General features: G+C 39.4%; 1 protein-coding gene and 1 pseudogene across 2 annotated transcripts; both read right to left on the bottom strand.

Annotated features, from left to right (window-relative positions):
- Window positions 1–1083: 1083 nt before the first annotated feature.
- LOC110042798 (ectonucleoside triphosphate diphosphohydrolase 2-like) lies at window positions 1084–8259 on the bottom strand (annotated as a pseudogene). The gene is made up of 3 exons (XR_016204497.1): window positions 7251–8259; window positions 5596–6465; window positions 1084–2839 (listed from the first exon to the last, which is right to left on the bottom strand). The product of XR_016204497.1 is annotated as an ectonucleoside triphosphate diphosphohydrolase 2-like (transcript).
- A 3615-nt stretch (window positions 8260–11874) lies between these two features.
- LOC110042739 (C5a anaphylatoxin chemotactic receptor 1-like) lies at window positions 11875–15211 on the bottom strand. The gene is made up of 2 exons (XM_020748111.2): window positions 14011–15211; window positions 11875–12192 (listed from the first exon to the last, which is right to left on the bottom strand). The coding sequence occupies exons 1-2, from the start codon at window positions 14752–14754 to the stop codon at window positions 11917–11919; spliced, it is 1020 nt and encodes a 339-aa protein (XP_020603770.1). The 5' UTR covers window positions 14755–15211; the 3' UTR covers window positions 11875–11916.
- Window positions 15212–15649: the final 438 nt, after the last annotated feature.

The following is a 15649-nucleotide window of genomic DNA, read 5'->3' as shown; positions in this document are numbered from 1 at the left end:
CGTTCAGGTCTAATTTAAGAAAATGTACTATACTGGGGATTAAAACATTTCATTTGATCTTTATACTTCACATTGAACTTTTTCCACACCTAATTTCCGCGGCATCCCAATGAAATGAATCATTCGAAACCCTGATTTTTTTTCCCCTGTTATCTGAGTGATCTTTTGAAAATGCAATCAAAAGGGCATCCAGGTTGAGACAAAACGAGAGGACATAACCGACATGAATTTCCACCGCTTTTTCACACCCTTAATTTCCTTTTGAACATCTTTGAGTATGTTACTTTAGGTTTCATTTCAGACCATACAGATACGAAAGCCGAGTTTACCAAAGGCTCTGGCCGACCCAGTGTCAGCTGCCATCAGTTGTCGTAGGATCGATCCATTTTGTTGTGGGGTGTGGCGGAAAAGCGTGGTATGAAACAGATATCAAAATTCAAAACGTAAGTTAGTTTCTTCCGCTCAGCCCTGTTCTTTTGTGTTGTAGGAAATCAAGTGACAAGCTCCGCCTCTGAACGGAAGAGCATTTCAGCAAAATCTTTACCTTTAATTCCGGTAAACTTAAAGCTAAATATAACTTGTAAGGGGTTTTGACTGGATGCCAGAAGACGAGTTTCAACGGTTAATTTAATCTAATCTGCAAGGCGTTCATCTATAAAAAGAAAATTGAAAATTTGACATTCGAAGAGTTTGGCGAATCTCTTTACATTGTAAAACAGCTTTCGGGCGTTTGGTTGGTTCGAAATATCGGGAGGCTGATTTGTGCTATCAAAATTTTCAGAGCAAGTTTCAGTTTTTGAGCTTAATAAAAATACGTTTCCTGTCAGCATAGCATCGATTATGTATTAATCGATTTTAAATTGGAAATCAAGTCCCGGAAAACCCTTTAGCTCTAATCAGCAGGAGTTTTTCCCCGCGGGGAGGGGTACCCCTTTATATGGGCTATGGTTTTTTCAGTCGTTTTGGTCATAAAACGGGTATAGATTTTGGCCATTTTGCCCTCTAGTCTTGAATTGGGTATGTTTTTTTTTTAGAATCTACTTTTTTCGATTCATCATTATCAATAACACCATCAACAAAAAGGCCTTTCACAATGCGTTTAATATCGGTCTGATTTAGGGAACTAATTGTAAGGCAGGTCTGAATCAGGGTATTGATTTAAGGGTCAGGCGTTTTCAATTGGGTATCAAATTTTTGGTCAGGTCATTAATGGGGTAAGGAATTTGTTTTGGGAAGCGGGCCGCACACCCCCACCTTATTCGCATTATTCTGATTTGTTCCAGTGTCCTGTCCATAGAAAAATTAAACTCATAAGCTTTCGTCCTTTCGCGCGCACATTATTATGTTACTTTCCACCTTGACCTTACTTTCTGCGCTCGACTCTTCAATGGCAACCTGAAAGCAATAAGTAAACTCAACCATAGAAAAGTCCTGCACTATTTTCATGCATCACTTTTCAAACTCTTCGAACAGAATTAAAAAGTCTTGCTCTTTAAGGAATGGCTGGCTAGATTTTGCATACTAGTTAATGTTGTGCCCTTCCACCTTTTTCTCGAGACCTCTACCACTTTTCTAATTGTGCTTATACTTTGCGATCTTTTTCCATTTTTCTCCTCGTGAAAACCAGAACATGTCATCATAATAAATGATCCTCAAAGAAAAAGTAAAAAATAAAATGAAAATAAATGATTCTCGTCCCAGACCCTGGGACCTTTGCACGAGGAATGGTGGTTTTACAGGCACCTGATTTGACCGACTATACAGATTTGTGGATCAAAATTTTCAGTTATTCAACGCTGGTTTCCATGGGTGACCTCCAACTAAAATCGTTCGATTAGAGCACAGACCGTCAGGAAGTTTACTGAAACTGAATTACGGGAAGAATTTTGTCGAAGTCCTTTATAACGAAGCATGTGGATGCTACTTTCAGCTGGAATTTTATTTTTGCCTCATATTCTCTTTGTTAACATCTGTTTGAGTTTAGGTATATGGGTGCTCCATAGAACGGTTTTAGTTAAGACCAACCAGATGATATTTCGTTCTACTCTTCCGTGGATAAGAGGCATAGAGCGGCATGGTGGTAGGTTTGAAAGCAAAGATCGATCAATATTTTAGAGTTATCGAGTTTATTGAAAAGAGATCATCCCTTTTAATAACGTTACCTCGACTATTGAACAAAATATTACCCTAGCTTAAGGAATAATATCGTCCCTTAGAAAAGGAAAGATCACATTCTATTGAGCAAAACACCTTCAGTCACTTAACTGTTGATGAAAACTGAAAAGTGAAAAGTTCATTGCAGTGCAGTAATACTTACGGAAACCATGACAACAAAAAGAAAGAAAAGCTTTCTAACCGGAAGAAGTTTAAAACAGCTAAACGAATACACCCCATATCAGCTTAGATGAAGAATTTTCCTCGCGTATTTCTCGACATTTACAGCAACTCAGTTTTGTACAACACGGCTCCCATGATCCAGCTTAATGAATACCCTTTTAATTCCTTTTGAACGTAAATTTGCTTGTTCTGAGGCATTTTATAACCTTTACTCAAGAGCTCGAACACAATTTCCCCACAAACACGAGAACTTCACATATCCTTCATCAATCGGCTTCACCACGTTGTACGGCTTGGAGCAGAACTTTCTTGCAGCACAGCCTATTTGCTCTACCGTGACGGGCCTGTCCTCGCATATCACAGCGCCTATACGATCGATCACAGTGTGAAAAGCAGAGAAAGCGATGAATCTGCCGGTTAACTGCGGCTGATCATGGAATGGACAATCTTCAGACTCTCGATTCTCACAGAACAACATATCATTGATAAGTTTGCGGCACACCTAGAAAAATAGTGAGTAAGGTACATGTAAGCAAATAAGCAATCAATTATAGCAAGTAAGTAAATATAATAAGTGAGACCTTGAGTAAAAACAGGAGCCATAATCGGGGACGGAGACCGTAAGTCTTGGGATCCGCGCGCACCTATGATATGGGACAATTTTTCTATTTTTAGAACAAATTGCGCCATCCTGACGTCATATATCCGCGCGGATTCATGCACATGTCAGGGGCTCTCGCGTGGATGTTGTCACGTTGCGTGATCAAATGGTGAGAGTTGAGAGACCTTGAGGGATTATCGTGCGTATTTTTCACAGCGATGGCAGGGAATAAGGCAGGGAATACGAACCAGGGCGCCTATATGTAGTTTTATGCTCTGAGCTAACGGAAAAGGTGGGTTTTTCAGGGTCGAAAACAAGACTTCAATCTCGCGCTGGGAATGAATAATAAGATCTGGTCGCGCTAGTTGTAAGCTTACGCGTATGTTTTTGCGTTTGTTCTGACTTAAGAATATAGCAAGAAAACTCTCTACTCTGGTATCGAGTTAATTTGTGAGTTTCTCAGACAATGGTTAATCATAATCAAAACCTGTTTTGATGGTTTCTTATTGTTTCTGCTTGTTTGGTGAGCTTGCAAAAGTTTTTGAAAGGAAAGTCTGACGCGTACAATTAGCTCATTTGCATAGTGCAGCTCGTGCACTTTCAAGTCCGAGTCGGTGTTTTCAATTGTCAACAAATCTTGACAAAGATTTCTTTCGTTATCTTTTGTACTGAGATGCTGCAACAAATTTCACGAACGCAAAAAATGCTACTAACATCATGTGGGTTTCTTCAACATAAACATAGTGAAGTTTTACACTGCGAAAATGAAAATAAACAAGGAGTTTTGATAACTCGATCAACAAAATCGAAATCGTTATTCGAAGTTGATTAAAGAAAGCGTCAACGTAACTTTGCTGATTACTTCTGCTTTATTCACATATTTTCAGCTTAGCTTTTAATATGTTCTCAAACATTTTTCAATCTTAAACATATTTAAAAACCATAGAATTATTGTTTGAGTTCGATGTACGTTTTCACACGAAAGTGCGGCGCAAGTACAATTTGTCATGTTTACTGACTGTACAAAACAAACATCGGCGGGCGCTCTCATTCATCGACAACAGAGAATTTGGTGGATTTTTACACGAATAAAACTGAGCAGTATCTACGGACGTAAAGTTATTGGGCCTTGATGAAACATCAAGCGTTGCTTACAATTCAGGCGAAACTCAAACTGACCAAACTAGCAATTATTTTGTTTTACTTTTCAGTCGCGATAGACTGGAAAATTGCTCGCAAGCGTGTGGCAAGAGGAGCTAGGAAACTATGAAGTCCTAAAGCTCTGCTATATCTAAATATATCCAGCTAGTTTTTTGCTGTGTCATGGAAAAGCTGTTAATCTTCAACATATGTGAAATTTAAAGTGGAGTAATGTACAGCTCATGTAAAAGAAGCATCCGTCGGAACACAACTTGGTCAGCGATATATATAAGCTTGAAGCGGAACATACCTAAATTCGACACTGTCTTACTTCACTCAAACTGGAGCAGCTTACGACGAAAATAGTAAAGAAAAATTTTAACAGACGTAAACGCGTTGAGTTGTGGGCCAAAAACATGAAAACTTTCGGAATTTCGGACGCCATTTCCCTCGCGGGACATCCGCAAAAATCCTCGCAGCATGTACGCGCGTGTGCAGCAGGCGATGGCGCAATTTGTTCTAAAAATAGAATTATTGTCCCATATCATGGGGACAACCCCAATACTAGAAATGGCTCGCGCTTACGGTCTCCGTCCCCGATTATGGCTCCTGGTAGAAAGTGCTAATTTTTCTTGAACATACAGTTGATTGGTGACACAAAAAAATCAAAAACAACACAAAAATAATACAATCTATAAAGTACATTATCTTTTACGGTGGATCCCGATTTTTCGAACCACGGGGAACAAAATTTGTTTCAAAAAAAGGAAGGTTGCAAAAATCGCCGAGAAAATTTTCCCAAACTTCATATACAAATATGATTGGAATTGAAAACTTTCAGAACTTTTAAATATGAAAAAAAGGTACCTTCTTTCAGGTATAGTTTGAAGTCCCGTTTATCTCCTCCTAATCAGATGATTCAACCGCATTGAGCCCCTCTATGGGTATTTATACGCGATGATTACCGCGGAAGAAACGAAGATCTCAAGATTGAAACGCAGATTTAAAAATTCGCGCAATAAGATTATTGACCAATATCAAGATATAAAGTAAAAAAACTACAATGCACAATGTTAATCATAGGCTGCGATTTGAGTGCGTTTGTACAACACATGCCTTCTGTCACTGCGTAATTTTTTTCGGGCAATAAGGTCACCGCTCCCGCGAAGATTTGCCAAAAAATGCGACGAAAACGAGTTTTTGGCGTACCAATAGAGAGGCTTAACACGAGGGAAACTGATTAAATTTCTGACTTAGTTTTGACTGCTGAGGTGAACATGAGCAGCGAGATCTAAAATACTCTTATTTCCACTTAGAAAGGGTCTGCATATGGATGCACGAGTTAAAATTTCTGCCCATTTCTCAGCTATCGCTGTAGGTCTTAGATCTTAGCTATTGGTCAAAGACACGCAGCATTTCTGAGCCGCGCCAACGGTTAAGCCTTCAACAAATTTTCCACAATCACCTAAACCCACCCAGACTCTTATAAGTGACTGTGATAGAAGTATCTAGCCTACCTCCGAGTTAGGCTGTCCAATAACATTCATGCTTTCGGATCCGATCGATCCCATGAAGCCTTCATGATGACAAGGACTCTTGGCATATTCCAGACCACCCACGTTGGCTAACGATTTGTTTTTCCACTGATCCAGAAACTCCAGATAGCGATCGTGAATCCTTGCCAGCCCCATATCCAAATAGCTTCTGGCGAACAATCTGTAGATTTTCTTTCCCAGTTTTACGGTCGTACTGTGTCTAGGCTTCTTGAAAAGACTCATTGTGTTTTGGGTCGAGGCCCCGCCCATGTCTAAGACGCCCCAAGAAAAGCCCCGTCTCTTTGGCGAAGTCAACACGCCTTGAATGAAATTTACGGTGATCCAGGCGAAGATAGCTTCTTCTTTCCCTGAAATAACTTGGACATTGTCATCTTTGAAAAGGAATGGCGAGTCATCGCTGTTCAGTATTTCTTTTACCTTATTCATGATGGCATCTTGATCTGGCTCGGGCAATAGGCGCATACCAGCGGTCGCTAGCACGACAAAAGGAGTAGAGCTCTGTTTTTCTTTTGGGATAATCTTGTCAGCTTCGTCAAATAATTTCTGAAAGTACGCCTCGATGTCGTCCGGTTTGTTAAGCATCGACGAAAGCCCCGGTTTGACTTTTCCAAGCGAGTTGGTCAGTTCTTCATCATCGTCAACGCTGTCAACTTTTCCATTTCCGTTCAAGTTGAATTTGTAGATGTACATCCGACTGCCCGTCGATCCAGCGTCAATCAGGATAGCATAGCTAATATCCGGGGAACTTGAACTTGCACGGCGACCGTGACATCCCGTTGGGGCCTGGAGCCAAAAGAGAAATGCCGGCAATAGTAGAACAAAGCCAGTCATCTGAAACGACAACGAACGTACAGTGGTCCATTGGTCAAGAATCACTGACTAACACTAAACAGCCCAAGAATTCTTTCCAATATATACAATTTTGAAAGATTGAGAAAAGTTTTACTCATATCAAAAGTTTTGTTTTAAAATAGGAGTGGTTCGCATAATCACCTGTTTGCATAATCACCTGTTTAGAACAATAGCCTAACAATAAAGCAGCCCAGATGTTTAAAAATGGTCAAAAATCCAGGTCAGATGCATAAATAGATGCTACATAATTAACCGCGACTAAACGTTTCGCAATCGTGTTATTTCTACGTGTAGCTAACTCTCGAGGTTGTTTGCTTTAAAGGCATCAATGCTGTATCAAACAAACACTGAATGCGCGCGTTGGTCGCCCAGTATTAAACTGAAATAATTTTTCGCTCCATAATTATCCGTTCATTTTACTTCTAGAAGCTTAGGCCTCTTCCAAACGTCGTATTTCTGCCGTGCGACCTGTCAGTCAAGAATTAAATTTAACTCTTTTTTTAGCACTCGGAAGGCCTTTACGGGCGCGATTTGGCTTCAAACAGCGTGTTGCCCGACTTCTTCTCTTAATAAGCAGCGAACCAAACACGATTAATTGGTTTGGTTGTTTTCTTGGACGAGGAGGTAGCAATAATTTGAATTATCACCACGCACATATGCCAAACATTTTTTTTTAACTCTCTTACTATAAAAAAAACACCATAGTTATTCTGATATTTGTTTCTGCCATGGTTATAAATTTACTAAGAACGTTTTGAACCTACCTGGAAAATCAAATCAACTCTGACTTCTCAATAAGTAAAGATTTCTCTTCTCGCCTGTGTTTTTCCAAAACTGTGGAGCTAAATAGCAATCCCTCGGCTTTTATCAAAGTTTCTTGGTCCGCTGAGGATAGTTCCTAAAGGGTTTTCTTAGTTTTGTAAGTACCGTTTGCAACTCTCGGCTCGATTGAATTTAAACACAATGGGTATAAAAGAGATCAAGAGGCCATACTTCGGAGCCGCGACACAAAGCGGTTAACATGACAATTTAGCCAGCATATAGAACAATATTGACTAGTTAACTAAGATTTTAATTAATCCCTTCGGCAAAATTTTCTTGACACTTTTTTTACCACACCCATAAAACTGTAAATCAACATGGTGCTATCTTTTCTCTTAGCCTTGCCTTCCTCATACGTTCATACGCAAGGCAATTAGCTTGTTTCAAGCTGGTCCAAATCATAGTTAATAAAGGGAACTGGTAATGAAGCCCCGCAAATATCAAAGGAGCAAACAAAGATGCCAAGATTTATTTTGGAAGGTCCATGACCGTGCATAAGCTTTTGTTTTGCGCTCGTACACTATGCATGAATTACGTAACCAACAAGTTTCTGATGTAGAAATATTGAAGGACCGTAGCCAGGGTTGAGCATAATAAAAATTTAAAAACGATCTCTGGCTAAAAATGTTTATAGATATACGAGCTTTCCACTGTTAGATCTACAATCTTCCACGGGTAAAGATGAATAACGAAATATGAGTATAAATGAGTAAAAATAAAAAGAATGGACTATGTAAATTAATTATGAATGTGTGTAAAAAGAATGTTGTATTGCCCAGGGAGTGGGCAAGAATTGTTGACAGCATTTGGAGTCACCATAGTATGCCACGATTCTAATGTTTTCCTAATTCGGAAACTGCCTTTGTCAATTACGGAGGCGTTGTTAAAGTCAATAATCTCTTCCATACATCAAAGGTATAACTGAGCCCTTGACCCGCGTCCTAAAAAAACATGATATTTCTGTCATAAATAAGCCGATGACCACTCTACAACAACAGTTCCCGGCCCCGAAATGTCGTCCTGCTCCGGATTCACAAACCAACGTTGTTTACAAAATTCCTTGCGCCGACTGTTCATGGTGTTATATCGGTGAAACTGGCAGAGCGTTTAACACCCGAAGAAAAGACCGCATAAGAAATGTCAAAATAGCGGCTAAATGCTCCAAAATTGCGAACCATGCGTGGTCCCATGAACATTCTATTGACTTTAACAACAGCTCCTTAATTGACAAAGGCAGTTTCCAATTAAGGAAAGCATTAGAATCGTGGCATACTATGGTGACTCCAAATGCTGTCAACAATTCTTGCCCACTCCCTGGGCAATACAACATTCTTTTTACACACATTCATAATTAATTTACATAGTCCATTCTTTTTATTTTTACTCATTTATATTCATGTTTCGTCATTCATCTTTACCCGTCGAAGACTGTAGACCTAACAGTCGGAAGCTCGTATATCTATAAACATTTTAGCCAGAGATCGTTTTTAAATTTTTAGTACGTTTCTAATGGTTAGTTCCTCGGTACAGAGTAAACAGCTATTGTGTTTTGTGCACGGCCAAGGCCGAAAAAGCGAACAAAAACATACAACAAAGAACTTTGTCGAGTTTCATAACCATTCCCCTCTATTAGCTATGTCCAAATCAGCGGAATGAAACCTTCCCAATTCATTTTTTCGTCAAGATAAGGATTTTTTTCATGAAGCATTAAGCTGATAAGAGTGCTGCAAATTTCAATTGAGGATCTGAATGGAAGAGCTGGAATTGCAAGTTCCTAGTTAAATATTCGACGATCTCTTCGAATTTCTCAGCTATCAGTAGCCGATTTTTTGTCGTAGAACTGCAGATTTTTTGTCGGGGACAAATCGGGTTAAAATTTGTCAGGCCATCAGCTTGCCGCACACTAGCCGATTTTTGTGGCGACTAACCGCGTTGAGACTTGGGGCCGAGTCGCCCAAAATCAAGATGGCGCTTATTCCACTGACGTGACTCTCATGACATTTCCTAATTGGTTGAGGGGCGCGCGAGCCCCGACAACTTGGTCCACCGCACACTAGCCGACAAGGCCCGAAAAGACGTTTTGAGATCTAGCACTGTCAGATATCGTCCGGCAAGCCCCGATCTTGTCGCAGACTTGTCTAAATTCACCGCACACAAGCCCGCAAGTGAAGATTTTTTGTCGGCTAGTGTGCGGCGGCCTATTAGAATGTAGTTACATATCAGTTAGAAATGCGCCATTGAAATTTACATCACATAGTTCAGGTATATCGTGGTGTTGTGGAAATCTTTGAATGTAATATATGAAACACGAATGCCAGTGTTTGACCACACTTCCAAACCCTTAGAAGAGAGTTGAAAATACGACGCACAACAGAGTATTTTGGAGGTGTTTGGAAATGTGGTTAAACAAGATCTTGAGTGTTTGATGTTACTTCTCAATCAAAACTAAAACTAAGGAAAAAAAGATGAAATAGAATCGTTAACCCTTTGGTAATTTAGATGAGATATCCAAACACCGTCGCGGTCATGATTTCCTTTGTTTAAACTTGATGACTTATTAATGAGTTTTAGTGTGTATTTTGGGGTGGATATTGTCTACCAGACTAGTGAATGTTGTTATTTACGTGTTCCGATTGGCTCCTCAGACTTCGGATATCCTTACCTATTCATGTCCGTGCAAAACAAAATGGCTCCCCTTTTTGCTTAGGTGCCAAGAGCACAAATTTTTCACAAACAGGTTCACTGGATTACCGCTATCTTTGGATTATCTATGCCTTCGGAATGCAGTGTCTATGAGAAGCTTTACACTCATAGGTTCACTAATAATTTTAAAAAAAATCATAAATGCTACGCATACAATATGTTTTGTTTATCTTTGCGAAATTAGGTGAATGCAAGAGACCATGGTACATGGGTCAATTTCCGTATTTGAAAAAATTCTAACTTGCGCCGAGGATTTTGGGACTAAAACAAAAGAAATCAAATTAAGATGGAGGTACGAATAAACAATTTCCTTTGTGTTAGTGCTCTAAGCCTCTCAGCCTTAATTACAATAAGAACGTGGCTGTGTTCACTTTCAAACAGTAAGTGTTAATTTGGTTGCAAACGCAATCCAGGCCAAATAAATTTCAACATTCTCTACCTTTCATTAACAGTCACTTTCAAAAGTCAAGAACTCCTGTTAATTGAATAGCAATCCGCTCCTAATGATCGGTTTGACCATGCATGAAGGCACCACAAACTTTCAACTGGGTTCCTTCGCCTCCCATGGGGTCAATGGATGCTTTTCAATTAACCGGAATTCATTCCATTCAAGCATTTTTGTTGCCATGCTTCTTCCATTCATTAGTACGATCGAAAACGTGCTTGGGGCTGACACATCGTACATTATGCTGCCATAATTTTGAGTATAATAGGACATTTGCTGGCAACCCTACTATACTTGGTATCTTTCGAATTAATCGTTGACGTGTGTTACCGGGTGGAGACTAATTTTGCGGCATAATCGTATCTATAGCAAAATTCTCGATCGTGATTGGTTCTCCGCGCCCATTTGTAACGTGATCGGCGCGTTGTCACGTGGGTGTCCAATTACAGGTATCCAGTTACAACTTTTTGTAATTGGATGCTTACGCCATTCGCACGTCAATTACGCGCCCTCTAATGGCTTCCTTCTAAATGTTTTCTACAGTTTTTAAAACTTATGGAACACTACTGACTTTTTGGCTCAAAAAAAGTCTCGAAGGCTTTTTCTCCTGAAATGTTGCGGATACGATTAATTAGTACTACATTTGGACCTCGAGTCGTACAATTCAGACCTCGAGTCGTACAATTCGGGGACTAATCGTCCTCGTAATTTCAAATAGGTTTCGCGCTTCGCGTTCGTCTGATTTTTGAAATTACTCGCGCGATTATTCCCTGAATTGTACTTCACTCGGTCAAATTACTATTACTTACATAGACACGAGTGTTTTACTAAAAGAAACACCACTCGTAAAATTCGTACGAAACTACATCCGGGAATCGCGTGATGTATTTTTCATATCCATATACGATGTAAGCGGCTGATTGATGTTGGTAGAGAGAGTGCAGTTATTAGGTATTAAAGGAACAAGGATGGAGAAGTTTAACACGGATTAGAAACGACCAACTTGAATTGTTTAGGCTGGCGAAAACCTTATCGTAACTCCTTTAATCTAACAGTTAAATGAGGTGAGGTAGGTAGGTAAGTCTGCATACGAGCCAAGTAGCCCATCAGGCCGGAGCTTATCCGACTTATCCGGGTTTCTGTAGCATGAAGCGTCAGAAACGACAGGGAATATTTCTTCTCCCCCCTGTATGTGATGCTAGTCCATCGCAGGGTTACCCCCAGCGTTAAGTTCGCCGGTAACCATTTATACACCTGGGTGGAGAGAGGCGTTGTGGGAGTAAAGTGTCTTGCCCAAGAACACAACGCAATGTCCCCGGCCAGGACTCGAACCCAGATCGCTCGATCCGGAGACGAGCGCACTAACCATGAGGCCACTTCGCCTCCCAATCGGATGAACCGGCGTAAAAAATAACCAGTTTCAGAGATTTCAAACATGGTTTATTCAAACTGAGAATTATTCACAAGACAGTGTCTCCTGTGGAAATCTTCTGTCTATGAGCAGCTTTCAGTTCTGCAACCTCAATGAAGACTGAATTACTGGGAACAACTCCGGACCCATTACAGCGCTGAAAACAAAGAAGTTTTTGAAGGCTATGTCTGTAGCGCTTTCTACAAGCCACGTAGATAAAAGGATTCGCTAAAGTGTTTGCAAACATCAAGGCCATTGTTATGGTGTGTTCTAAGCCAAGTTCTTCTAGTGCTGTCTGCTTTCCTAAGTCGACTGCCATGCGAATCTATAGGGAATAAAGGACACATGGCAAAAGTTTTACACGAGGACACTGGCAGAATGTCTTGCAAATGATTCGTTTACCTAATACACTTTTTTTTAATAAGAATTTACATGTTTCATGCTCAGTCTGGACACTCCTACTTTTCTGCCGACATTAGGCTGAAAATATTACTGTGTGCATTCTTGGAATAGATTACAGAGTATTTAAGTTAAATAAATATATCTTATTAGATGTTTTGGTGTGTGGTATCGCTGTATACGAGTTGTGCCGTATTTTGACGAGCCCGTAGAGCGAGTTAAAATACCAACAACGAGTTAAAATATAAAGCGATACTACACACCAAAACATCTAATAAGAGATTTATTATCCAACTGCTGTAGTCAATAAATTTATCAATGAAAAGAGGGAGAGTCTGACAGTTTTGCGTGCGCGCGCCGACCTGTACGGCAAACAGGTTTTCTACTGTACAAATAACTGTACAATATCGCTGTATATTTGTACTGTTATTTGGACGGTATCCGCTGCAGTTGGATAATAAAAGAGGAATATTTTGCCATACTTTTCAATGGTTAAATAAGTTCATATAAAATTTAAAGATTATGCGATGTTGTATTCAAATTTTCAGTCAACACCTTCTTAGCTTTGGGTAAATTGTTTTAAATCAATCTTAAAATTTGGCCACCTTTAGCCTCAATATTTTAGCTCGCTTGAGGGAAGTCTGAAGTTCGACGGATATAACCCATACCAACATTAAAAACTGCATTTAATGTTACAGTTTTATGCAATGCAACACCACTAACCAGCCCTAAAAACATTTTAGCCTTTTAACACCTTCTGGACAGAACCAATATTAACAACTGCATTTAATATGACAGTTTTATGCAACGCAACACCACGAACCAGCCTGAAAAATTAAAACCCTCTAACTCCTTCTGGACAGAAAATTGTTCTTACATTGAGGCGTTTTCTAATCTTTATTCATAGCCTCGTTTTAGTAAATTACCCCACAAAAAGAAGACTTCCTGAAATCTACGTCAATTGATTTTTTCACATTCGGCTATCTAAATTGCCGCGTCTATCAACGGCAAATCTACAACACAAATTTAGTTTGCCGCCTCATCTTCCATATCTATCTGTGCAAATCTAAAAAAAAAATAAAATTGGTTTGCCTCGATCATTGTATTTTTCACTTTTTTTTTTAGCACGTCATTGTCACTTCAGAATGTCCAATAACAACTTCTGTAACTAGCGTCTGTAAAAAAAGCCAGAAAAGATACACGATATGAAATACAAAATCGGAAATAATAGATTAGGGTAGCTCTGTCCTGCTCGTGCAGCTGGGAATTAAGCATTATTTGCGAATAATAATGAGAATTAAATTGTCTAAAATCAAACGAAAAAAATAAATAAATAAATAAATAAATAAAATAAGCGCGCATTTTTAACGTAAATTGAATTCGAATCGTTCTTCCATGTTGATCAACCTTGACCCAGGGCCGTAACCAAGAACAGGCACACTGAGGCAATTTTTCTTCGGTTAAACCTCTGAACTTATTCATCTATTTATTTCATTTTCTTGTCAGAGGCTATGCATTCCAAATAAATAAATTAATAAATAAATAAACAAATAAATATGAAAGAAAAGGGTTTTTTCCTCTCATATTGTCTCGGTAAACATTTCCTGCTGCCTAAGTCTCTATGAAAATTCTCAGCTGTTCATTTAGTTTCATTTTTTACCTCAAGGTGTGTTTTCTTACCTTAGTAATTATCATTTAAAAGACGATTTCATATCGCCTATCACAACAGTTTTTCCTTACTTACCAATAGAGGTGTGTTGCACAAACAGAATACCAGAGCGACCTTTTTCGTCAAGGAAACAAAGGTCGAGCTTGAATCATCCATCGCTCGTACCGTCTGCCTGTGAAATTTAGACCTCCTGGTCTTTAGCGAAATAACTACGTGAATATTAAAACCCAGGACTAAGACCACGCAAGCCAAACCCTGGGTGACGAGAATGCCAAGAAATATTGTGTCTGGTAGCCCAGTTGGTGTTAAACTTAGGCTGCAAAACTGGCCAGTTTCGTAGTAGACAAACTCCCCAACACCGAAAAAAGGCGGAGATACGAACAAACCGACTATGAAAAATAAATAAATTAAGGCCGACTTGATTTTTTTCGTTGTAAAGGTACTTTGGTGTTGGAAAGGAAACACAGTGACGAGGAATCTCTGAAAACTCAATAAAGCCACAATCCACGCGGACCACAAAATTAAAATGGCGTTGACGAAACCGAAAAGGCTGCAAGTAATTTTGCCGCCCCACCAACCACAGTTTATAAACGAAGCTAATGGCATCAAACATTGCAATCCCAAGGATGTGGTGTCCGAACCTGCGAGGCAACAGATTAAGATATGAATTTGCTTGGCTCCGTTTGGAGTTGAATCTCTTGGCTTCGCCTTCAGCACCGCAATAAGAGCGAGTATGTTGACAACGAAGCCGAACGCAAACAGCGGGAAAATGTCCACTTTGAAGCAGACTTCTTCTTCTTGTAAAGTCGTGTTGTTCATATTGACGACAAATTGCTTCGATAGTTTATCTCAGAATCGGTTAGGTTTCGTTTCCTCTGAGTAAAAACTTCGTCCGCCAGTAAACACATGTATACGGTAATGGCGATTATGGAGCTTGCGTAGAATGTGCCTTCTGTGGTGTTATCACCTTGAAAATCAGCTTTATATTAGCTTCAATAGTTGAGCTCTATTTTGTCTCGCATATCAAGAGGTTGCTCAAAACTGAACCATTTACTTAATGTTCGAACTCGCCAATGTGTAAGGGTGATTATTTCAGCTGATTTGTCAAATATCAAACCATTGTCCTCGGGGCAAATTCATATAAGTCATTGACAAATTTTTAAATATATATCATTTGAATAACATGAGATATTTCAGATATCAAGGCATTTTCAAAATCTTGGGAGATTATCGTTCTTTTTGTTATTGAGTATTCAATTTCGTTTTACGCACATACCGCTCGTTTCCCCAAATCCATTAGAACATTTTGCTCTAGTTTGCCGAAACATGCACATAAGAACCGACTTGCGTCAATAGTGCGCTTTAAAAAAAAAAACTCATGTATTGTTTATGCGCCAGGCGATAAAAGGTCGGTATTGTTCCGTTTGTCATTGATTTCTTCCAAAACCGAAAACTATTCAGTGTTATAATGGTGGCATGTGAAATGGCCTTGCGTCAGTTTAGGCGGCTGAAAACGTGATTGTGAATATCAGCTGGCCATCAGAAAAATAAAAAGCGTTCAACACGTTTAAAGTGATTAAAATATTTTCTCAACAAAGCTAGATTATTTGAATGTCAATATCAGTGGATTGCTTTCTGTAGATAAGAAAAAAAAAAAAAGAAAGTACATCTGCCAGGGCTTTTGCAAAATCCCATTTCTCTTGAGAATTAATCA

The sequence above is a fragment of the Orbicella faveolata genome, unplaced genomic scaffold (genome assembly GCF_042242905.1).
Source record: "Orbicella faveolata isolate gen_17 unplaced genomic scaffold, um_ofav_v1 contig_48, whole genome shotgun sequence".
NCBI lineage: Eukaryota > Metazoa > Cnidaria > Anthozoa > Scleractinia > Merulinidae > Orbicella > Orbicella faveolata.
Note: the sequence above shows the minus strand (reverse complement) of the source record. Positions and strands in the feature narration are given on the sequence as shown.